Consider the following 26,906-nt stretch of genomic DNA (forward strand, 5'->3'; position numbering starts at 1 on the left):
TCAGTGACATGTTTGGGGCAACTCCAATATAACACAACACTTTGTATTCAGGACAAATAGTGAATTGCTTTGCCAAATGTTTTACGGTATTACTTTAGTGCCTTACTGCAAACAGGATGCATGTTTTGGAATAATTTTATTCTGTATAGACGCTCTTATCTTCACTCTGTCAAGTAGGTTAGTATTGTGGAGTAATGTTGTTGATCCATCCTCAGTGTTCTATCACAGCCATTGAACTCTGTAAATGTTTTAAAGTTACCATTGGCCTCATGGTGAAATCCCTGAGCGTGTTCCTTCTTCTCTGGCAACTGTGTTGAATCTGTGTTTGAAATTCACTGCTTGACTGAGGGACCATACAATTATATGTATGTGTGGGGTACAGAGATGAGGTAGTTGTTCAACACTATTATGCAACTCATTATGTGACTTGTTAAGCACATTTTCACTCCTGATTTATTTATTGAGTAACACACTGACTGAATTCTCCCTAGCTGAGTTTAGAAAGACTTAATCAGGATACCTAGTAGCTTTCCAGTGACAATAGAAATACCTATGATTTCCTGTTGAGGACCACTCAAGCAGGTGTTGATGCATGACATTGTTACCCAATCCTGTGCTTTGTGTGGCTTTTAGATCCGTTTATATAAACGATCACAGCTGTTTTGATTTGGTTTGATATCATTTCCTGGTTTGATATCATTTCCTGGTTGCAGCCTGTTTTCCTTGGCTGGAGTTCAGACAGTTGCAAGTTCCAGAGGAACAAGAATGCTGAATATTTTCTGCGTATTTGCCCAGTTTTCTTTAAAATGCCAAAATGCAATGTTTTTAAATTTTAAATATCCGTATCAAAATCAATTTTGGGTAACAATCAAGTATTTTATTGTAATAGATTTCCATTAAAATGGGGGAAAAAATTGCTTATTTTTTTTTATAGCAAGACTAGTACTGCATGGGAGTGGTCTGAGTGGGCTGGGAAAACCAAAAACGGTCTGCTATTGGCAGTGTGGTTTGGAACGCTGTTTGTTATTGGTCTATTAATCAATTTACAGCGTGGTGATGTCACCATAAACAAACAACTCCCGCCCATACAAAAACTGCTGATTAGAAGGTCCTATGTAGATTGTATTTTGAAACCGCAACTATTAGGAAATAACACTGATTACAAAAGAATCACACTTTTACAGTGTTAGTTTCATCAGCGGTTGTACAATTTATAAAACACGTTTTTTGACTTGAACCACTCTTTTATGATGGTGTTAAACCAGGTTTTCTGGATATTGCGAAAGGTGACCTGAAGGAGGCCATTCTGGATCCTGTACTTTTTACTGTTTACATTAACAATATCGACTTGTCTGTAAAAAAAAAAAAAAAAATGTTTTATCTCCACTTGTATGCTGATGATACTGTTGTGTTTGACCCCAAGGTTGACCAGGCTCTATCTGAACTACAGTCTGCCTTCAATGTATTACAGAAAAATGTTATTGACCTGAAATTAGTATTGAATGTAGGAAAAACTGAGTATATGCTCTCTAGAGCACATAAAAATAACTCTGATTTGAGGAGGGGGAGTTACCATGGTAGGGGTGAGGAGGGGGAGTTACCATGGTAGGGGTGAGGAGGGGGAGTTACCATGGTAGGGGTGAGGAGGGGGAGTTACCATGGTAGGGGTGAGGAGGGGGAGTTACCATGGTAGGGGTGAGGAGGGGGAGTTACCACGGTAGGGGTGAGGAGGGGGAGTTACCACGGTAGGGGTGAGGAGGGGGAGTTACCACGGTAGGGGTGAGGAGGGGGAGTTACCAGGGTAGGGGTGAGGAGGGGGAGTTACCAGGGTAGGGGTGAGGAGGGGGAGTTACCAGGGTAGTGGTGAGGAGGGGGAGTTACCAGGGGAGGGGTGAGGAGGGGGAGTTACCAGGGGAGGGGTGAGGAGGGGGAGTTACCAGGGGAGGGGTGAGGAGGGGGAGTTACCAGGGGAGGGGTGAGGAGGGGGAGTTACCAGGGGAGGGGTGAGGAGGGGGAGTTACCAGGGGAGGGGTGAGGAGGGGGAGTTACCAGGGGAGGGGTGAGGAGGGGGAGTTACCAGGGAGGGGTGAAGAGGGGGAGTTACCAGGGGAGGGGTGAAGAGGGGGAGTTACCAGGGGAGGGGTGAAGAGGGGGAGTTACCAGGGGAGGGGTGAAGAGGGGGAGTTACCAGGGGAGGGGTGAAGAGGGGGAGTTACCAGGGGAGGGGTGAAGAGGGGGAGTTACCAGGGGAGGGGTGAAGAGGGGGAGTTACCAGGGGAGGGGTGAAGAGGGGGAGTTACCAGGGGAGGGGTGAAGAGGGGGAGTTACCAGGGGAGGGGTGAAGAGGGGGAGTTACCAGGGGAGGGGTGAAGAGGGGGAGTTACCAGGGGAGGGGTGAAGAGGGGGAGTTACCAGGGGAGGGGTGAGGAGGGAAGGTGGGCAGAACGAACGAGAGGGAGGGTTTTCTGTCCAGTTCGCTGTCCTGCAGACAAGGACTCCATCGACCCTGCCTTCTGCCTTCAGAGGAAGTTACCTCTGCTGCAGAGGATAAGTTCATTAGAGTTACCAGCCTCAGAAATTGCAGGCCAAGTAGATGATTCACAGAGTTCAAGTAACAGACACATGTCAACATCAACTGTTCAGAGGAGACTTCGTGAATCAGATGGGATATGCCATCCTCTGCTGCAAGAGGATAACTTCATTAGAGATACCAACCTCAGAATAATAATAATAAGAAAAGATTTGCTTGGGCCAAGAAACACGAGCAATGGACATCTGTCCTTTGGTCTGATGAGTCCAAATTTGAGCATGTGTGGTTCCCACTGTGAAGAATGGAGGAGGTGGTGTGATGGTTCTTTGCTGGGTGGCACTGACAGTAATTTATTTAGAATTTAAGGCACACTTAACCACCATGGCTACCACAGCATTCTGCAGCGATACGCCATCCCATCTGGTTTGGGTTTAGTGGGACTATCATTTGTTTTTCAACAGGACAATGACCCAACACACCTCCAGGCTGTGTAAGGGCTATTTGACCAATAAGGAGAGTGATGGAGTGCTGCATCAGATGACCTGGCCTCCACAATCACCTTACCTCATCCCAATTGAGATGGTTTGGGATGAGTTTGATCACAGAGTGAAGGAAAAGCAGCCAACAAGTGCTCAGCATATGTGGGAACTCCTTCAAGACTGTTGGAAAAGCATTCCAGGTGACTACCTCATGAAGCTGATTGCCTTGTGTGCAAAGATGTCATCAAGGCAAAGGGTGGCTACTTTGAAGAATCTAAAATATTTAAAATACGTTTACTATTTTATTTAACACTTTTTTTGGTTACTACATTATTCCATGTGTTATTTCATAGTTTTGATGTCTTCATTATTATTCTGCAATGTAGAAAATAGTAAAAATAATGAAAAACCCTTGAATGAGTAGGTGTGTCAACTTTTGACTGGTAATGTATATGGAAAATTCGTTTTTTAAATCTTGATTAGAAAAGTATTCACACCCCATATACATATATATAAATTAAATCCATTATAATCCTTCTTTGTAAAACAACAAAATGTGTAAAAAGTCAAGGGGTGTGAATACCTACGGAAGGCATGATTGTAATAGTTTGTTTTCTTTACCAGGAATAGATGTTGGGAAATTGGACCGAGTAGGAGATTCTGTTCTATTCATGACCAGACAAGGAAGACTATTTAGGCCCTCCCCTCTGGAGTAGACTGCATGACTGATCCTCAACACGGGGGCCCCTCAGGGGTGAGTGCTCTGTCCCCTCCTGTACTCCCTGTTCACCCACGACTGCATGACTGATCCTCAACACGGGGGCCCCTCAGGGGTGAGTGCTCTGTCCCCTCCTGTACTCCCTGTTCACCCACGACTGCATGGCCAAGCACGACTCCAACACCATCATTAAGTTTGCTGACGACACAACAGTGGTAGGCCTGATCACTAACAATGATGAGACGGCTTATAGGGAGGTCAGAGACCTGGCCGGGTGATGCCAGGACAACAACCTCTCCCTCAACGTGATCAAGACAAAGGATCTGATCGTGGACTACAGGAAAAGGCGGTCCGAACAAATATTTTCAGTCTTCTGAGGGGGAAAAGGTTTTGTTGTGCCCTCTTCACGACTGTCTTGGTGTGTTTGGACCATGATAGGTCGTTGGTGATATGGACACCAAGGAACTTGAAACTCCCGACCCGCTCCACTACAGCCCCGTTGATGTTAATTATTTTATTTTAACATCATGTATGTACCCTGTATGTAGCCTTGTTATTGTTTTTCTTATTGTGTTACTTTTTATTATTACTTTTTTATTTTAGTCTACTTGGTAAATATTTTCTTCTTGAACTGCACTGTTGGTTAAGGGCTTGTAAGTAAGCATTTCACGGTAAAGTCAACACTTGTTGTTTTTGGCGCATGTGACAAAGTTTGATTTGATTATTATGAACCTTGCTGAAGAGTCGTTTTGGTCTCTCTCTCTTAAACATTGTTTAATTCTTAAATGTTGAAAGTTCGTCTTATTTGTATCCAGAATTTCTCCACACCTTGACCAGTTTTCAATTCATAATAACAGGCCATATGGATAACTGTCCCCTGTCTTCTTCCTCTAGGCCAGAGCACCAGTACATGGAACGGTTCTGGAAGGAGGCGCGTGTTGGGGATTTCATTAGACTGCGCTGTAATGAGATCCTGCCTGCAGATGTTCTACTCCTCAGTTCCAGCGACCCGGACCGCCTTGTCCACATCGAGACAGCTACCCTGGATGGAGAGACCAACCTCAAACAGAGACGGGTTGTCTGCAGCTTCCTAGACCTGGTGAGACTATACATTTAACAATCAACCTCAGACGGGTGGTCCCCAGCTTCTTAGAACTGCGGACCAGTCAAACTACGTTTCTAGTCAATCCTCACGTACCCTAAAATGTAAATGTATATCATACGGAAAAAGTTTGTTCATTAAAAAAGAAAAATTAGCAAATGTGCTCTTCGTCACGCGCCCGGAGACTGATTTCCAACTGTGAGTCCCTGTACCAAAACTCAAAATTCTTTTTTTGGTTGGTTTTTCTTTGGATTCTCTTCTACCATATCAATTGTGTTATAGTCTCATACATTATTGTAACATTTCTACAAACTTCAAAGTGTTTTCTATCCAATGGTACCAATTATATGCATATCCTGGCTTCTGGGCCTGAGCAACAGGAGGTTTACTTTGGGCACGTCAGTCAGGCAGAAATTCTGAAAAAAGGACCCTAGTCCTGACAAGTTTAATGCAGACAGAGAAAAGCTCCAACTTCTTAATCATAGCCTCAAGTTTGTCCCGCACATTGAATATAGTTCTGCCGCCCTGGGGTAGGGTAGCTTAGTGGTTAGAGCGTTGGGCTAGTAACCGGAAGGTTGCAAGTTCAAATCCCCGAGCTGACAAGGTACAAATCTGTCGTTCTGCCCCTGAACAGGCAGTTAACCCACTGTTCCTAGGCCGTCATTGAAAATAAGAATTTGTTCTTAACTGACTTGTCTAGTTAAATAAAGTAAAAAAAATAGAGAAACCCGTCATCATGCAAGCGGTCAGACAGGTGAAAATTATGGCCAGTAAAGAACTTTAAGCTCGTCTCTCAATTTTAAAAAACGTGTCAATACTTTGCCCCTTGATAACCAGCGCACTTCTGTATATTGTAAAAGCGTTACATGGTCGCTGCCCGTATCATTGCATAATGCAGAAAATACACAAGAGTTCAGGGGCCTTGCTTTAACAAAGTTAACCATTTTCACTGTAGTGTCCAAAACATCTTTCAAGCTGTCAGGTATTCCCTTGGCAGCAAGAACCTCTCGGTGGATGCTGCATTGCACCCAAGTGGTGTCGGGAGCAACTGCTTGCACGTTCGTTTCCACTCCACTATGTCTCCTTGTCATGGCTTTTGCTCCGTCAGTACAGATACCAACACATCTTGACCACCAAAGTCCATTTGATGTCACAAAACAAAAAAAAAATATCCTCTCCTGTTGTCCTGGTTTCCAGTGGTTTGCAGAAGAGGATGTCATCCTTAATTAACCCCCCGTAAACGTAACGGACATATACCAGGAGCTGTGCCAGGCCCGCTATGTTTGTTGACTCATCCAGCTGTAAACGCATAGAATTCACTGGCTTGTATGTGAAGCAGTAATTGTTTCAAAACATCTCCTGTCACTGATGCGTCGTGAAACAGTGTTGTTTGATGAAGTCATTGTCTGTATACTTTCTTGGGTCTTTTCCCCCAGCATTGTCCCAGCTATATCTGTGGCAGCAGGGAGAATGAAGTCCTCCACAATAGTATGAGGCCTGCCTGTCCTAGCCACTCGGTAGCTCACCAGATAAGACACTTCTAGCTCCTTCTGTTGCTTTTATACACGTCTTACTACTCGAAAGTCGTCTTTATTCTGGCTCAAAAAACTCCCGGCTTATTTTTCAAATTGGCATGTTTTTGTTGATTTTTCTTAAAAAATATATTTTTTACTTTGTTTATTGAATTTTCAACACCAGCATTTACAAAATAATTGCACTTGTAATTATATTGTATTATTATTTGGTAGTATAAAATATAAATAAAATATAAAACATCAAAGACAACAATACAGCAAAACAGAGTGAGACATAAAAAATTGAAATACCATTTTTTTTCTCTCGATACTAATTGTAATAATTGTTAACAAGCACAGATAATACAGTCCTTAACATCCGAGGTGTCGTCTATACCGCAAGGATAGGCGCCGACAGAGATGTCCGCCTCGCTTCGCATTCTTAGGAAATTATGCAGTGTATATAGTTTTTTAATGTTACACTGTCAAGGAAATCTTAAGTCTTAATACATACAGACAGGAGGAACTATTGGATATAAGAGCAACGTCAACTTTCCAACATTACGACCAGGAATACGACTTTCCCGAAGCGGATCCTCTGTTTGGTCCACCATACAGGACGATAGATCTGATCCCAGTAGGCGACCCAAAACAACGGCGCCGCAGACGGAGCGGTCTTCTGGTCAGGCTCCGTAGACGGGCACATTGCATACTACTCGCCAATGTCCAGTCTCTTGACAACAAGGTAGACGAAATCCGAGCAAGGGTTGCCTTTCAGAGAGACATCAGAAATTGTAACATTCTCTGTTTCACGGGAACATGGCTCACTCGGGATACGTTATCAGAGTCGGTACAGCCACCTGGTTTCTTCACGCATCGCACCGACAGAAACAAGCATCTCTCTGGTAAGAAGAAGGGCGGGGGTGTATGCCTTATGTTTAACGAGTCGTGGTGTGATCATAACAACATACAGGAACTCAAGTCCTTTTGTTCACCTGACCTAGAATTCCTTACAATCAAATGTCGACGGCATTATCTACCAAGAGAATTCTCTTCGATTATAATCAGTTCTGTACATCCCCCAAGCAGACACCTCGACGGCCCTGAAAGACCTTCATTGGACTCTATGTAAACTGGAAACCACATATCCTGAGTCTGCATTTATTGTAGCTGGGGATTTTAACAAGGCTAATCTGAAAACAAGACTTCATCATTTAACAGCATATCGAATGCGTGACCCGGGCTGGCAAAATCCTGGATCATTGTTACTCTAACTTCCACGACGCCTACAAAGCCCTCCCTCGCCCTCCTTTTCGGCAAATCTGACTACGACTCCATTTTATTGCTCCCAGCCTATAGACAGAAACTAAAACAGGAAACGCCTGTGTTCAGGTCTGTTCAACGCTGGTCCGACCAATCTGAGCACCCCCCTATCCACATCGGTGGGTCAGTAGTGGAGAAGGTGGAAAGTTTTAAGTTCCTCGACGTACACATTACAGACAAACTGAATTGGTCCACCCACACAGACAGCGTGGTGAAGAAGGCGCAGTAGCGCCTCTTCAACATCAGGAGGCTGAAGAAATTTGTCTTGTCATCAAAAACACTCAAACTTTTACAGGTGCACAATTGAGGGCATCCTGTCGGGCTGTATCACCGCCTGGTACGGCAACTGCTCCTCCCACAACCGTAAGGTTCTCCAGAGGGTAGTAGTGAAGTTAACGGTTTTCTTCCGTCGAAGGAGAGTCGGACCAAAATGCAGCGTGGTTAATTCGATACATGTTTAATAGACGAATAAACACGATCAATACAAAAACAAGAAACGTACGTGAAAACCGAAACAGCCTAAACTGGTGCAAACTAACACAGAGACAGGAACAATCACCCACAAAACAGGCTACCTAAATATGGTTCCCAATCAGAGACAATGACTAACACCTGCCTCTGATTGAGAACCATATCAGGCCAAACATAGAAATAGACAAACCAGACACACAACATAGAATGCCCACCCAGCTCACGTCCTGACCAACACTAAAACAAGGAAAACGCATACGAACGATGGTCAGAACGTGACAGAGGTCTGCACAACGCATCACTGGGGGCAAACTACCTGCCCTCCAGGACACCTACACCACCCGATGTCACAGGAAGGCCAAAAAGATAATCAAGGACAACAACCACCCGAGCCACTGACTGTTCACGCCGCTATCATCCAGAAGGCGAGGTCAGTACAGGTGCATCAAAGCAGGAACCGAGAGACAGAAGCTGTTTTTCAATCTCAAGGCCATCAGACTGTTAAACAGCCATCACTAACATTGAGTGCCTGCTGCCAACATACTGACTCAAATCTCTAGCCACTTTAACAATTAAAAATTGGCTCTAATAAATGTATCACTTCAAACAATGCCACTTTATATAATGTTTACATACCCTACATTACTCATCTCATATATATATATACTGTACTCTATACCATCTACTGCATCTTGCCTATGCCGTTCGGCCATCGCTCATCCATATATTTATATTGACATATTCTTATTCATTCCTTTACACTTGTGTGTATAAGGTAGTTGTTGGGAAATTGTTAGATTACTTGTTAGATTTTACTGCATGGTTGGAACTAGAAGCAAGCACGAGCATTTCACTATACTCGCATTAACATCTGCTAACCATGTGTATGTGACCAATAAAATTTGATTTGATTTATACACATACCAGGCCTCTTACATCACCAATATATACATATACTGTACATCACTCTGGAACTGCAGGGAAATGTAGCCATTTAACATTAGAAAAGAAGGGAGCCCACATTGCATAGAATTTGTCTTCAGGCCCATTGAGTGTGTTGAATTTTTTCCTACTATGAAATTCAAAACAGATTTAATCCAAAGAGCATGAGAAGGTATAGAGAATTCCCATCCTAAGTCAAAGGAATCGTCTCGCTATCATAGTGACAAAGGCAGTTACATCCTTGTTCATTTTGGTCAGTTGTATTGTGGGTAAGGAAACCCCAAATAGTGCAATAAAAGGGTCTGGCTCGATCTGTGTGCCGCTTAATTCTGAGAGTGTGTTAAAGATGTCTTTCCAGAAACCAACAAGAGATGGGCAACACCAAAACATGTGTACGTGATTAGCAGGATTACATTGTACACAATTAGGGTTCACATCCTTGTAAATTTTGCATTGAATGAGACCGTGTAAAACACGTATATAGAAGAGCTCTATACCCTTTTGAGTGCCCCTTCCCATAGTTCATCAGATATTAATATTGTTTAATGAGATCAAATTTGACTATAGATTATTGACAATGTGCCTTTCAGAGTAGAAAGTGGGATAAGAAACCTGTCGAACTGTTTCACCAGGAAGGGAATCCTGGATCTATGCTGTGGACGTAATTCAGGACTTGTAAGAACCTGTTCTTATAGCCTTTAGCCGTACCCTCATCCTACTCCTCCTCTGGTGATGTAGAGGTGAATCTGGCCCTGCAGTGCCTAGCTCCACTCCCATTCCCCAGGCGCTCTCATTTGTTGACTTCAATAACCGTAAAAGCCTTGGTTTCATGCATGTTAACATTAAAAGCCTCCTCCCTAAATTTGTTTTATTCACTGCCTTAGCACACTTTGCCAACCCGGATGTCTTAGCCATGTCTGAATCCTGGTTTAGGAAGACCACCAAAAACCCTGAAATGTCCATCCCTAACTATAACATTTTCCGACAAGATAGAACTGCCAAAGGGTGCGGAGTTAGCCTGCAGAGTTCTGTCTTACTATCCAGGTCTGTGCCCAAACAACTTGAGCTTGTACTTTTAAAAATCCACCTTTCCAGAAACAAGTCTCTCACCATTGCCGCTTTCTATAGACCACCTTCAGCCCCCAGCTGTGCCCTGGACACCTGATATGTGAATTGATTGCCCCCCCCCCCATCTATCTTCAGAGCTCGTACTGTAAGGTTACCTAAACTGCGACATGCTTAACACCCCAGCCATCCTACAATCTAAGCTTGATGCCCTCAATCTCACACAAATTATCAATGAACCTACTAGGTACAACCCCAAATCATTAAACACAGGCACCCTCATAGATCTCATCCTAACCAACATGCCCTCCAAATACACCTCTGCTGTCTTCAACCAGGATCTCAGCGATCATTGCCTGCTTCCGTAATGGGTCAGCGGTCAAATGACCTCCACTCATCACTGTCAAACGCTCCCTGAAACACTTCAGCGAGCAGGCCTTTCTAATCGACCTGGCCGGGGTATTATGGAAGGATATTGACCTCATCCCGTCAGTAGAGGATGCCTGGTTATTTAAAAACAATGCCTTCCTCACCATCTTAAATAAGCATGCCCAATTCAAGAAATGTAGAACCAGGAACAGATATAGCCCTTGGTTCTCTCCAGACCTGAGTGCCCTTAACCAACACAAAAACATCCTATGGCGTTCTGCATTAGCATTGAACAGCCGCCGTGATATGCAACTTTTCAGGGAAGCTAGAAATCAATACACACAGGGAGTTAGAAAAGCCAAGGCTAGCTTTTTCAAGCAGAAATGTGCTTCCTGCAACACAAACTCAAAAAAGTTAATCACACGCTGTTGCTACTGTGTATTATCTATCCTGTTGACTCATCACATAGGCTGCTACTGCTGTGTATTATCTATCCTGTTGACTCATCACACGCTGTTGCTACTGTGTATTATCTATCCTGTTGACTCATCACATAGGCTGCTACTGCTGTGTATTATCTATCCTGTTGACTCATCACACGCTGTTGCTACTGTGTATTATCTATCCTGTTGACTCATCACATACGCTGCTACTGCTGTGTATTATCTATCCTGTTGACTCATCACATACGCTGTTGCTACTGTGTATTATCTATCCTGTTGACTCCTCACACGCTGCTGCTACTGTGTATTATCTATCCTGTTGACTCATCACATGCTACTGTGTATTATCTGTCCTGTTGACTCATCACACGCTGCTGCTACTGTGTATTATCTATCCTGTTGACTCATCACACGCTGCTGCTACTGTGTATTATCTATCATGTTGCTTAGTCACTTAATTCCTAGTTACAGTATATGTACATATCTACCTCATACCCCTTCACATCGATTCGGTACCGTGTATATCACCATGTTATTACCTGGTACCCCTGTATATAGCCATGTTATTAACTGGTACTCTGGGTATATAGCCATGTTATTACATGGTACTTCCTGTATATAGCTATGTTATTACCTGGTACTCCCTGTATATAGCCATGTTATTACCTGGTACTTCCTGTATATAGCCATGTTATTACCTGGTACTTCCTCTATATAGCCATGTTATTACCTGGTACTTCCTGTATATAGCCATGTTATTACCTGGTACTTCCTGTATATAGCCATGTTATTACCTGGTACTCCCTGTATATAACCATGTTATTACCTGGTACTTCCTGTATATAGCCATGTTATTACCTGGTACTTCCTGTATATAGCCATGTTATTACCTGGTACTCCCTGTATATAACCATGTTATTAGCTGGTACTTCCTGTATATAGCCATGTTATTAGCTGGTACTTCCTGTATGAAGCCATGTTATTACCTGGTACTCCCTGTATATAGCCATGTTATTACCTGGTACTTCCTGTATATAGCCATGTTATTACCTGGTACTTCCTGTATATAACCATGTTATTACCTGGTATTCCCTGTATATAGCCATGTTATTACCTGGTATTCCCTGTATATAGCCATGTTATTACCTGGTACTCCCTGTATATAACCATGTTATTAGCTGGTACTTCCTGTATATAGCCATGTTATTACCTGGTACTCCCTGTATATAACCATGTTATTAGCTGGTACTTCCTGTATATAGCCATGTTATTACCTGGTACTTCCTGTATGAAGCCATGTTATTACCTGGTACTCCCCGTATATAACCATGTTATTACCTGGTACTTCCTGTATGAAGCCATGTTATTACCTGGTACTCCCTGTATATAACCATGTTATTAGCTGGTTCTTCCTGTATATAACCATGTTATTACCTGGTACGAGTTATACTTGTTTTATTATTTTTCTATATTATTTCTCTCTGCAGAGAAGGGCCCGTCAGTACCATTTCATTGTTACTCTACACCTGTTGTTTACCAAGCATGTGACAAAGTATATTGGAATGGATTTTAACACCTTGATGGAACTTTGTTTCTCCTTGCTGAAACAAGCAAACACGTCTTCTGCGGCATAGGCAATGTGCCCCACAATGCAGGAGTAGCCGCAACACACACAGAAATAGAATGAATAGAATGGGCTTGAAAGTTGTAAACTCTAACCCTGGAAATTTGCCTGGTAAACTCATGGGTACACGCTCAATGGCTGCCTGGTATTGTGATGCAATAATTTCCATGGTAATGTAGAATGTTCATTCAAGTGATAAAAAAAAACTAAAAAAAACTGATGAGGCTCGTCCAATGTAATGTTAGTTGAGTTGAATCAACAAATCACAGCATGGATTTGACTTCCTGCTTCGGTACACTTACGATGGCCGCCTGTCCACCCATTATGACATCATTGAGAACTTGTTCTCAACTTGCCTACCTGGTTAAATAAAGGTAAAATAAATAAATAAATAAATAAATAAATAAATTGACTTGAAAGGGAATTCCCGTTCTATTCATTTGGTTTCAATCCCATTTTACATGCAGTCCGGAGCATTTGAATGGGTATTACGATGCCCGTGGTCATTTGGCTGGCCGATTACCGTCATCCAAAATTACATGTCCGTTACAGCCCATACAAAGGTGTGAAAAAGTCACATCCACCTGTATTGTCTCGCCATAACTAAAATATTATTTGTTTGGGAGTTGACTGTAGCTCACTCCTCCAATGTGATGAAGAGACTACATCCCAAATGGTACCCTGTTCCCTACACGGAGCACTTCTATTGACCCCTCCCGGGAAGAAATAGCACACTATAGGGAATAGGGTACCATTTTAAAGTTGCAGACGTTTTTATCTCAATATCAAATCATTTCTGGGTAACAATTAAGTAACTTTGTGTTTTTCAATTAAAATGTAAAATAATAAACAAATCTCTTCTTAGCAAAGAGCAATTTCTCAAGCAAGAGTTTTTTTTGTTGCTAGGACTGTCTGGAAGTGGTCTGAGTGGGAAGGGGAAATAATGAAAACTAGCTGTTATTGGCACAGTACTACAACTCTTTCTTATTGGTCTATTAAAAATTTACCACATGGTGATGTCACCAGGCAAGCGAAAACTCCATCCAACCAATACAGGCTGACAATTCAGGTAGTCCTTTCAAACCGCTCTTACACTAAACAAGTGCATTGTCATTTTCACAGTATTACTCCAACCTTAGTGTGGAAATATACTGTATATAAGACACAGGCAAATCACATTTTGGACTAAACTGGGCCTTTTAAGACGTAACCATAGAGTCGACCTCTGACCTTTTGTCATGAAGATTCTAGAACCTAATGATGCTGTCCATGTTAACCAACATTCCACACAGACTAGCGTTGCATTTTGACAAGCTTCTCGGTACACTGACACTAGCTTTATTGTTTGCTCTCACATCCATTTGATAAGAATGCTTTGGTCATGATGATTCCTCTTCTCCCCTATATAACCTTTACCATCTGAGAGACCAGGGGCTGTATTCACAGTCTGAGTATGAGTGCTGATTCAGGATCAGTTTTTATCTGGGATCATAATAAATATGATTATATGGACAGGGAGTACCTGATCCTAGATCAGCACTCCTTCTCTAGGACTCTGTGAATACAGGCCTGTTTTCTCTGGTTCTGACGACTTTCCGGATTGTTTTCAAGTGTACACATTTTGGATTCCTTTTAGAAATCAATGAAAATGAAATGACCTACAGAAGAGATGTGGTTTATTGATGAATAGACATGCATATAACAAAGAGGTTAGTTGTTTTTAATAAAGGACAGAATTGCTAAGTAAAATGTGTATTGTTCTACAGGATTGTGATTTTGACCCGTCCAAATACAACAGCGTCATAGAATGTGAGAAGCCTAACAATGACCTGGCCAGGTTCCGTGGCTACATGTGAGTACGCCTTCATTCTCTTTCGTTGATACTACTCAACTTATACTCTTACCTTCTCCTACTCTTCTTCTTCATCGTGTCTTGTCTTTTTATTACAGAGAGAGGTTATTTGAATATTGATAGACATCATATGGATATAAACTACTTCAGTGAGCTGCATTTAATCATAATGAATTACATCTGGTTATCCGTTCCAGTTGCTCTTTCTGCATTGTGCAGAGATGATGGTGGTTAAAAGTTCATTAGGAACTGGAATCAAACTAACTGAGGAATGGATGTTTCTGACCCGCACACTGGCTTTGTCTCAAGTGGCACCCTATTCCCTATATATAGTAGTGCACTACTTTTGACCCTGTGCACTATATAGGCAATAGGGTACCACTACCATTACCACCATAACCACTACCATTATCACCACCACCACTATCACTACCACCCCTACCACTATCACTACCACCCCTACCACTACCACAACTACCACCACTATCACTATCAATACCACCCCTACCATCACCACCACTATCACTACCATCACCACCACTATCACTACCATCACCACCACTACCACTATCACCACCACCACCACCACTATCACTACCACCACTATCACTACCACCACTATCACTACCATCACCACCACCACTATCACCACCATCATCACCACCACCACTATCACTACCACCACTATCACGACCACCACTACCACCATCACTACCATTACCACCACTATCACCATCATCATCACCACTATCACCACCACTACCAACACCACCACAACCACCACCACTATCACCACTATCACTACCACCACTACCACAACTACCACCACTATCACTACCACCACTACCATCACGACCACTATCACTACCATCACCACCACTATCACTACCATCACCACCATCTCTATCACCACTATCACTACCATCATCACCAATATCACCACTATCACTACCACCACCACCACTACCACCACCACTATCACTACCACCCCTACCACTACCACCCCTACCACTACCACCACTATCACTACTACCACCACCACTATCATCACCACTACCATCACCACCACTATCACTACCATCACTACCACCCCCACTATCACTACCATCACTATCACCACCACCACTATCACCACCACTATCACCACCACTATCACTACCACCACTACCACCACCACCACTATTCCCTATATACAGTAGTATACTACTTTTGACCCTGCACACTATATAGGCAATAGGGTGCCACTACCATTACCACTACTACTACCACTACCACCCCTACCACTACCACTACCATCACTACCACAACTACCACCACTATCACCACTATCACCACCATCACCACCACCACTATCACTACCATCACCACCACTACCACTACCACCACTATCACCACCACCACTACTATCACTATCACCACTACTATCACTACCACCACTATCACCACCACCACTACTATCACCACCACTACTATCACTACCACCACTATCACTACCACCACTACTATCACTACCACCACTACTATCACTACCACCACTATCACCACCACCACTACTATCACTACCACCACTATCACCACCACTACTATCACTACCACCACTATCACCACCACCACTACTATCACTACCACCACTATCACCACCACCACTACTATCACTACCACCACTATCACCACCACCACTACTATCACTACCACCACTATCACCACCACCACTACTATCACTACCACCACTACTACCACTACCACTTCTACCTTTATCATTACCACTCCCACCACTATCATTACCACTACCACTACCATTACTACTTCCATTACCACCACCTTTACTATCACCACCACCAACACTACTACCACCACTACTACTACTACTACTACCATTACCATTACCACCACTACCATTACCACCTGTGTTGGAGGCAGGCTGTAGTGTTGGAGGCAGGCAGGCTGTAGTGTTGGAGGCAGGCAGGCTGGAGTGTTGGAGGCAGGCAGGCTGGAGTGTTGGAGGCAGGCAGGCAGGCAGGCTGTAGTGGTGGAGGCAGGCAGGCAGGCTGTAGTGGTGGAGGCAGGCAGGCAGGCTGTAGTGGTGGAGGCAGGCAGGCAGGCTGTAGTGGTGGAGGCAGGCAGGCAGGCTGGAGTGTTGGAGGCAGGCAGGCTGGAGTGTTGGAGGCAGGCAGGCTGGAGTGTTGGAGGCAGGCAGGCAGGCTGTAGTGGGGGAGGCAGGCAGGCAGGCTGTAGTGGTGGAGGCAGGCAGGCAGGCTGTAGTGGTGGAGGCAGGCAGGCAGGCTGTAGTGGTGGAGGCAGGCAGGCAGGCAGGCTGTAGTGGTGGAGGCAGGCAGGCAGGCAGGCTGTAGTGGTGGAGGCAGGCAGGCAGGCAGGCTGTAGTGGTGGAGGCAGGCAGGCAGGCAGGCTGTAGTGGTGGAGGCAGGCAGGCAGGCAGGCTGTAGTGGTGGAGGCAGGCAGGCAGGCAGGCTGTAGTGGTGGAGGCAGGCAGGCAGGCAGGCTGTAGTGGTGGAGGCAGGCAGGCAGGCAGGCTGTAGTGGTGGAGGCAAGCAGGCAGGCAGGCTGTAGTGGTGGAGGCAGGCTGTAGTGGTGGAGGCAGGCTGTAGTGGTGGAGGCAGGCTGTAGTGGTGGAGGCAGGCTGTAGTGGTGGAGGCAGGCTGTAGTGGTGGAGGCAGGCTGTAGTGGTGGAGGCAGGCAGTAGTGGTGGAGGCAGGCTGTAGTGGTGGAGGCAGGCAGGCAGGCTGTAGTGGTGGAGGCAGGCAGGCAGGCTGTAGTGGTGGAGGCAGGCTGGAGTGTTGGAGGCGGGCAGGCTGGAGTGGTGGAGGCGGGCAGGCTGGAGTGTTGGAGGCGGGCAGGCTGGAGTGGTGGAGGCGGGCAGGCTGGAGTGGTGGAGGCAGGCAGGCAGGCTGGCTGGAGTGGTGGAGGCAGGCAGTCAGGCTGTAGTGGTGGACGCAGGCTGGAGTGGTGGAGGCAGGCAGGCTGTAGTGGTGGAGGCAGGCAGGCAGACTGTAGTGGTGGAGGCAGGCAGGCTGTAGTGGTGGAGGTAGGCAGGCAGGCTGTAGTGTTGGAGGCAGGCAGGAGTGGTGGAGGCAGGCTGTAGTGTTGGAGGCAGGCAGGCATGCTGTAGTGGTGGAGGCAGGCAGTCAGGCTGTAGTGGTGGAGGCAGGCAGTCAGGCTGTAGTGGTGGACGCAGGCAGTCAGGCTGTAGTGGTGGACGCAGGCTGTAGTGGTGGAGGCAGGCAGGAGGCTGTAGTGTTGGAGGCAGGCAGTCAGGCTGTAGTGGGGGAGGCAGGCAGGCTGTAGTGGTGGAGGCAGGCAGTCAGGCTGTAGTGGTGGACGCAGGCTGTAGTGGTGGACGCAGGCTGGAGTGGTGGAGGCAGGCAGGAGGCTGGAGTGGTGGAGGCAGGCAGGAGGCTGTAGTGGTGGAGGCAGGCAGGAGGCTGTAGTGGTGGAGGCAGGCAGGAGGCTGTAGTGGTGGAGGCAGGCAGGCAGGCTGTAGTGGTGGACGCAGGCAGGCAGGCTGTAGTGGTGGAGGTAGGCAGGCAGGCTGTAGTGTTGGAGGCAGGCAGGAGTGGTGGAGGCAGGCTGTAGTGTTGGAGGCAGGCAGGCATGCTGTAGTGGTGGAGGCAGGCAGTCAGGCTGTAGTGGGGGAGGCAGGCAGGCTGTAGTGGTGGAGGCAGGCAGTCAGGCTGTAGTGGTGGACGCAGGCTGTAGTGGTGGACGCAGGCTGGAGTGGTGGAGGCAGGCTGGAGGCTGGAGTGGTGGAGGCAGGCAGGAGGCTGTAGTGGTGGAGGCAGGCAGGAGGCTGTAGTGGTGGAGGCAGGCAGGCAGGCTGTAGTGGTGGACGCAGGCAGGCAGGCTGTAGTGGTGGAGGCAGGCAGGAGGCTGTAGTGGTGGAGGCAGGCAGGCAGGAGGCTGTAGTGTCACTACGGGGGAGAAACACACACCACACTACATGCTCAATTAGCATTTGAGAAGCAGCAGCTTACCCGGAGACTGAACAGTGTTTTACATCTCTGAGACTAACCACCTCTGTCATCAAATCAAATTTATTTATATAGCCCTTCGTACATCAGCTGATATCTCAAAGTGCTGTACAGAAACCCAGCCTAAAACCCCAAACAGCAAGCAATGCAGGTGTAGAAGCACCGTGGCTAGGAAAAACTCCCTAGAAAGGCCAAAACCTAGGAAGAAACCTAGAGAGGAACCAGGCTATGTGGGGTGACCAGTCCTCTTCTGGCTGTGCCACGTGGAGATTATAACAGAACATGGCCAAGATGTTCAAATGTTCATAAATGACCAGCATGGTCGAATAATAATAAGGCAGAACAGTTGAAACTGGAGCAGCAGCACGGCCAGGTGGACTGGGGACAGCAAGGAGTCATCATGTCAGGTTTTCCTGAGGCATGGTCCTAGGGCTCAGGTCCTCCGAGAGAGAGATAGAGATAAAGAGAGAATTAGAGAGGGCACACTTAAATTCACACAGGACACCGAATAGGACAGGAGAAGTACTCCAGATATAACAAACTGACCCTAGCCCCCCGACACATAAACTACTGCAGCATAAATACTGGAGGCTGAGACAGGAGGGGTCAGGAGACACTGTGGCCCCATCCGAGGACACCCCCGGACAGGGCCAAACAGGAAGGATATAACTCCACCCACTTTGCCAAAGCACAGCCCCCACACCACTAGAGGGATATCTTCAACCACCAACTTACCATCCTGAGACAAGGCTGAGTATAGCCCACAAAGATATCCGCCACAGCACAACCCAAGGGGGGGTGCCAACCCAGACAGGAAGATCACATCAGTGACTCAACCCACTCAAGTGACGCACCCCCCCAGGGACGGTATGAGAGAGCTCCATTAAGCCAGTGACTCAGCTCCTGTAATAAGGTTGGTTGGTTAAGACTGTTTCCCATAGTGCACTGCTTTTGACCAGGACTAGTAGTGCAGTATAGAGGAAATAGTGTGCCATTTGGGACGTACCCAATTATCCAGTCCCGTACCAAGATCCAGTCCCGTACCCAAAGATCCAGTCCCGTGCCCAAAGATCCAGTCCCGTGCCCAAAGATCCAGTCCCGTGCCCAAAGATCCAGTCCCGTACCCAAAGATCCAGTCCCGTACCCAAAAGATCCAGTCCCTTACCCAAAAGATCCAGTCCCGTACCCAAAAGATCCAGTCCCGTACCCAAAAGATCCAGTCCCGTACCCAAAAGATCCAGTCCCGTACCCAAAAGATCCAGTTCCGTACCCAAAAGATCCAGTTCCGTACCCAAAAGATCCAGTCCCTTACCCAAAAGATCCAGTCCCGTACCCAAAAGATCCAGTCCCGTACCATGACTTTCCCTAGATGACTTTCCCTAGATTTCTGATAAGCTTTTAAAATTATATCTTGAGGTGGGATGTAAGGATCGGGGATGGTGGTAATGGGATGAATATCCTGATGACTGAGGGCTTCACTACCATAGAAGTCACTACTACAATATCGTGGTTGTTTCATACCGACCTTGTGCCATACCGGGATATTCGGTAATACCGGCACTGAACACCCCACTGAGGCTCTGTAATCTGATGGTTAGCAATGCTAACAAGTTCAAGTAAAATCCCATAGAGAGTGCTAACGAGCGCATTGCAAATAATTTTCTACAGTCTCTGACCTAAACTATACAAGTAACTTAACAATGCTACACATACAGTTTGCTGCACAAAACAAATACTCTGCTGTTACCAAGCGAAGATTGATTTTGAAAGAAGCTAACCACATAGCTAGATAGCCAACAAACTAATAAATTAGCAAACCAAATGCACAACTGCAGAGCGTATAGCACATTTTAGACTGTTAACATAATAGTCTAAGATATCTAGCTGGCAAAAAATGTAGTTGTGAATTCCATACTGTAACTGGATCCCCTGGCGCATGCTGCACGATAGTGATTGAATCACAAAGCTCCAGTCACTTGCCGTTGTTTGCATGTAAACAAACTCCACGTGACTGGGGATTACCGGTAAGCTTCATAATAACAAACATGGTGACCAGTGAAATGAACGTGATATGCTTGATCTTCTAAGGCATAGCACGAGTTGACTGCAGGTATTTACTTAATTAAGTAGCTACAAATATGAAAATGTTTTATAAAAAAAACTTCAAATTGTTTAAACGGTATTTACAATATTGAAAATCGATCCTGTAGCTATTTCCAAATACCCCGGTATACCGCCCAGTCTTAGTAAAGTATATGAGAGGGTTATAGTCTTAGTAAGGTAGAGGGATATAGTCTTAGTAAGGTATATCAGAGGGATAGAGAGTCTTAGTAAGGTATATCAGAGGGATAGAGAGTCTTAGTAAGGTATATCAGAGGGATAGAGTCTTAGTAAGGTATATCAGAGGGATAGAGAGTCTTAGTAAGGTATATCAGAGGGATAGAGCAATTTTGTAGATGACATCGCCGAAGTCGAGGATCGGTAGGATAGTCAGTTTTACTAGGGTAAGTTTGGCAGCGTGAGTGAAGGAGGCTTTGTTGCGGAATAGAAAGCCGACTCTTGATTTGATTTTCGATTGGAGATGTTTGATATGAGTCTGGAAGGAGAGTTTACAGTCTAGCCAGACACCTAGGTACTTATAGACGTCCACATATTCAAGGTCGGAACCATCCAGGGTGGTGATGCTGGTCAGGCGTGCGTGCGGGTGCAGGCAGCGAACGGTTGAAAAGCATGCATTTGGTTTTACTAGCGTTTAAGAGCAGTTGGAGGCCACGGAAGGAGTGTTGTATCCAGTGATATTGAATGCTCTGTATCTGTTCTGTGATCAGTACCCATCGCAGTGGAAGGAGAGATGGCCTGTACAAAGACAACTTGCTGCTGAGGGGCTGTACCATCCGCAATACAGAGGAGTGTGTGGGGATCGTCATCTATGCAGGTAAACACCCCGGCTCTTTCCTTACCTCCTTACCTCCCAATCACAATGCATTGGAGGACACGGTCAAGGAGGTAAGGCAGCCCGATATACACCCTGGCTGTCTCTCAAATGAGTCTTTCCTCAGTTCCTCTCATCCTCTCACCTCCTTCTCAAAACGCATTGGAGGAAAAGGTTAGAGAGGCGCGACCTTAACCGATCATCTCCTCCAATGGGGTTTAGAAGTGAGCAAGGAGAGGAGGATCCTCTGTTTCACACCCTGTCTGGCTCCATATCCATAGTGTCTGAGGCGGAGTGCTGATCTGAGATCTGTCCCTATAATCCTATTCATTATGATCTAGAAGGAAAACTGATCTAAGACCAGCACCTACTCTGAGCTGCTTTGTGGATTCTAGCCCTGTCCTGTATGAACTGTATGTTAACAGCCAGTTGTGTTGTAGGTCATGAGACTAAAGCCATGCTGAACAACAATGGCCCCCGCTACAAACGCAGTAAACTGGAGAAACAGATGAACGTGGACGTGGGCTGGTGTGTCATCATCCTATTGGTCATGTGCCTGTTCTCTGCTATCGGTACGTATCGCAATATAGTACCGCTGTGAGGTAAACTACGTTCCCCAAAGAGCTGAATGGGTTTAAGTCAGACAGTCCTGTGGAAATCTATTGGCACGTAGAGGATGTCCTCTACAAAACGGACTCCTGTTTTTGAAAGAGTTCCAACATACGGGATGTTATTAAACTCAGCAAACTTAACAGGTGTAAATATTTCTATGAACATGACAAGATCCAACAACAGAGGCAGGGTAGCCTAGTGGTTAGAGCGTTGGGCTAGGAACCGAAAGGTTGCAAGTTCAAATCCCCAAGCAGACAAGGTTCAAATCTGTCATTCTGCCCCTGAACAAGGCAGTTAACACACTGTTTCTAGGCCATCATTGAAAGTAAGAATGTTCTTAACTGCCTTTCAAATAACTGAGACCTAAACTGAGCAAGTGATTGTGATTGATTTTGTCCCTGAACAATGGGGGTTCAAAATCAAAAGTAACATGAGCCTGCAGGAAGGGTACCACATGAGGGAGGAGGATTAAGTCAGACAGTCCTGTGGAAGCGATCAGCAATCAGCTGTCCGTCCTGTCTCCCTGTAGCGCTGTCTTAGGCGTCTCACAGACGCCTGCAATGACAACAAGCTCACCTCCAAATCGATCCCGCTTCAGAGTACAGGTCTAATGCTCATTCCTTTGACGATAAATGCGAATCCGACCATCACCCCTGGTGAGACAAAACCGCGACTCGTCAGTGAAGAGCACTTTTTGCCAGTCCTGTCTGGTCCAGCGACGGTGGATTTGTGCCCATATGCAACGTTGTTGCCAGTGATGTCTGGTGAGGACCTGCCTTACAACAGGCCTACAAGCCATCAGTCCAGCCTCTCTGACTATTGCGGACAGTCTGAGCACTGATGGAGGGATTGTGCGTTCCTGGTGTAACTCGGGCAGTTGTTGGTGCCATCCTGTACCTGTCCCGCAGATGTGATGTTTGGATGTACCGATCCTGTGCAGGTGTTGTTACACGTGGTCTGCCATTGCGAGGGCGATCAGCTGTCCGTCCTGTCTCCCTGTAGCACTGTCTTAGGCGTCTCACAGTACGGACATTGCAATTTATTGCCCTAGCCACATCTGCAGTCCTCGTGCCTCCTTGCAGCATGCCTAAGACACGTTCACGCAGATGAGCAGGGACCCTGGGAATCTTTCTTTTGGTGTTTTTCAGAGTCAGCAGAAAGGCCTCTTTAGTGTCCTAAGTTTTCATAACTGTGACCCTAATTGCCTACCGTCTGTAAGCTGTTAGTGTCTTAACGGCCGTTCCACAGGTGCATATTCATTAACTGTTTAATGTTCATTGAACAAGCATGGGAAACAGTGTTTAAACTCAATCAACAAACATGGACCTAGAATATATACAGAACAGCCTGTAACAAGGACCTAGAATATATACAGAACAGCCTGTAACAAGGCCACAAACATGGACCTAGAATATATACAGAACAGCCTGTAACAAGGCCACAAACATGGACCTAGAATATATACAGAACAGCCTGTAACAAGGACCTAGAATATATACAGAACAGCCTGTAACAAGGACCTAGAATATATACAGAACAGCCTGTAACAAGGACGTAGAATATATACAGAACAGCCTGTAACAAGGACCTAGAATATATACAGAACAGCCTGTAACAAGGACGTAGAATATATACAGAACAGCCTGTAACAAGGCCACAAACATGGACCTAGAATATATACATAACTGCCTGTAACAAGGACGTAGAATATATACAGAACAGCCTGTAACAAGGCCACAAACATGGACCTAGAATATATACATAACTGCCTGTAACAAGGACGTAGAATATATACAGAACAGCCTGTAACAAGGCCACAAACATGGACCTAGAATATATACAGAACAGCCTGTAACAAGGCCACAAACATGGACCTAGAATATATACATAACTGCCTGTAACAAGGCCACAAACATGGACCTAGAATATATACAGAACAGCCTGTAACAAGGCCACAAACATGGACCTAGAATATATACAGAACAGCCTGTAACAAGGCCACAAACATGGACCTAGAATATATACAGAACAGCCTGTAACAAGGCCACAAACATGGACCTAGAATATATACAGAACAGCCTGTAACAAGGCCACATCTTTTCTAGCTGTCATGACATGACCTGACCTGAATTTGATTTGACCTAATTGACCTGTTGATTCTCCAGGGTTGTGGATGTAGTTAGTCTATAATGACCTTTGACCTTGTTGTGTTAGGTCATGGCTTGTGGATGTATCAGTACGGAGATAAGAGACCCGTGTTTGATGTCCTTAGTCCTGAAGGAGCCGAGCTGTCACCTGTCCTGTCTGCCATCTATCTCTTCCTCACCATGATCATCGTCTTTCAGGTACGCCCTCTCTATTCTATTCAATTCGCTCTCACTCCCTCTCGACCAATGGGCTTTATTGGCATGGAAAACATACACTGAGTGTACAACACATTAAGAATAAATCAAATTAATGTTTATTTGTCACGTGCGCTGGATATAACAGGTGTAGACCTTACAGTGAAATGCTTACTTACAGGCTCTAACCAATAGTGCAAAAAAGGTGTTAGGTGAACAATAAATAGGTAAAGAAATAAAACAACAGTAAAAAGACAGGCTATATACAGTAGCAAGGCTATATACAGACACCTGTTAGTCAGGCTGATTGAGGTAGTATGTACATGTAGGTATAGTTAAAGTGACTATGCATACAGTATATGATGAACAGAGAGTAGCAATCGCGTAAAAGACGGGTTGGCGGGTGGTGGGACACAATGCAGATAGCCGGTTAGCTAATGTGCGGGAGCACTGGTTGGTCGGGCCAATACCTGCTCTTTCCATGACAGACTGACCAGGTTAATCAAATCAAATCAAATGTTATTTGTCACATACACATGGTTAGCAGATGTTAATGCGAGTGCTTCTAGTTCCGACAATGCAGTAATAACCAACAAGTAATCTAACTAACAATTCCAAAACGACTGTCTTATACACACAAGTGTAAGGGGATAAAGAATATGTACATAAAGATATATGAATGAGTGATGGTACAGAGTGGCATAGGCAAGATACAGTAGATGGTATCGAGTACAGTATATACATATGAGATGAGTATGTAAACAAAGTGGCATAGTTAAAGTGGCTAGTGATACATGTATTACATAAAGATGATATAGAGTACAGTATATACGTATACATATGAGATGAATAATGTAGGGTAAGTAACATTATATAAGGTAGCATTGTTTAAAGTGGCTAGTGATATATTTACATCATTTCCCATCAATTCCCATTATTAAAGTGGCTGGAATTGAGTCAGTGTGTTGGCAGCAGCCACTCAATGTTAGTGGTTGCTGTTTAACAGTCTGATGGCCTTGAGATAGAAGCTGTTTTTTCAGCCTCTCGGTCCCAGCTTTGATGCACCTGTACTGACCTCGCCTTCTGGATGATAGCGGGGTGAACAGGCAGTGGCTCGGGTAGTTGTTGTCCTTGATGATCTTTATGGCCTTCCTGTGACATCGGGTGGTGTAGGTGTCCTGGAGGGCAGGTAGTTTGCCCCCGGTGATGCGTTGTGCAGACCTCACTACCCTCTGGAGAGCCTTACGGTTGTGGGCGGAGCAGTTGCCGTACCAGGCGGTGATACAGCCCGCCAGGATGTTCTCGATTGTGCATCTGTAGAGGTTTGTGAGTGCTTTTGGTGACAAGCCACATTTCTTCAGCCTCCTGAGGTTGAAGAGGCGCTGCTGCGCCTTCTTCACGATGCTGTCTGTGTGGGTGGACCAATTCAGTTTGTCTGTGATGTGTATGCCGAGGAACTTAACTTACTACCCTCTCCACTACTGTTCCATCGATGTGGATAGGGGGGTGTTCCCTCTGCTGTTTCCTGAAGTCCACAATCATCTCCTTAGTTTTGGTGAATCCAGGTGAAAGCTATGATCCCTTATTGATGTGACTTGTTAAAACCACTTCAATCAGTGTAGATGAAGGGGAGGAGACGGGTTGAAGAATGATTTTTAAGCTTTGAGACAAGTACACACGGATTGTGTATGTGAGCCATTCAGAAGGTGAACGGGCAAGACTAAAGATTTGAGTGCCTTTTGAACGGGGTATGGTAGTAGGTGCCTGTCACAACCGTTTGACTATGTCAAGAACTGCAACGCTGCTGGGTTTTTCACACTCAACAGTCTCCTGTGTGTATCAAGAATGGTCCACCACCCAAAGGACATCCAGCCAACTTGACACAACTGTGGGAAGCATTGGAGTCGACATCCCTGTGGAGCGCTTTCGGCGCCTTGCGGAGTCCATGTCCTGTCAAATTGAGGCTGTTCTGACGGCAAAGGGAGGTGGGAGGGTGCAACTAAATATTAGGAAGGTGTTCCTAATGTCTGGTGTACTCGGTGTATATTTACATTGCCAAAGCAAGTGAGGCAAACAAAAGGGAAATAAGTTGGAAATTAACAGTAAACATTACACTCACAGAAGTTTCAAAAGAATAAAGACATTTCAAATGTTATATTATGTCTATACAGTGATGTATCAATGTGCAAATAGTTAAACTACAAAAGGGAAAATAAATAATTATAAATATGGGTTGTATTTACAATGGTGTTTGTTCTTCACTGGTTGACCTTTTCTTGTGGCAACAGGGCATATCTTGCTACTGTGATTCACCAAATAAATATGGGAGTTTATTTGTTTTCTAAGGTCTGAGTGGGTCTGGGTAATCTGAGGGAAATATGTCTCTCTAGTATGATCATACATTTGGCAGTAGGTTAGGGATAGAATATAACTTTATTGTCCATCCAGGTTGGACCTTTTGCATCCCCGTCCATTAAAAGGATCCCATCCACATTTTAAATTCAGTCCCATCGTATAAACGAACAACATAGAGGACATTGATATATTCACTCACAACCAACCACTGTTCCATCTGCACCAGATAGAGAAGGTCATACAGTAG

At 45.2% G+C, this 26,906-nt stretch overlaps 1 protein-coding gene across 1 annotated transcript in view; it reads left to right on the forward strand.

Annotated features, from left to right (window-relative positions):
* Nucleotides 1-26,906, forward strand: part of atp10a (ATPase phospholipid transporting 10A) — a 146,105-nt gene that overhangs the window by 18,483 nt on the left and 100,716 nt on the right. The window contains exons 2-6 of the mRNA XM_031822278.1: nt 4,622-4,826; nt 14,347-14,432; nt 21,247-21,353; nt 21,791-21,922; nt 24,177-24,307. Of these exons, the coding sequence (XP_031678138.1) occupies nt 4,622-4,826; nt 14,347-14,432; nt 21,247-21,353; nt 21,791-21,922; nt 24,177-24,307 (661 nt within the window). The remainder of the gene's footprint in view (nt 1-4,621; nt 4,827-14,346; nt 14,433-21,246; nt 21,354-21,790; nt 21,923-24,176; nt 24,308-26,906) is intronic.

Source organism: Oncorhynchus kisutch, linkage group LG4 (genome assembly GCF_002021735.2).
Source record: "Oncorhynchus kisutch isolate 150728-3 linkage group LG4, Okis_V2, whole genome shotgun sequence".
In the NCBI taxonomy this organism is placed as follows: Eukaryota; Metazoa; Chordata; class Actinopteri; order Salmoniformes; family Salmonidae; genus Oncorhynchus; species Oncorhynchus kisutch.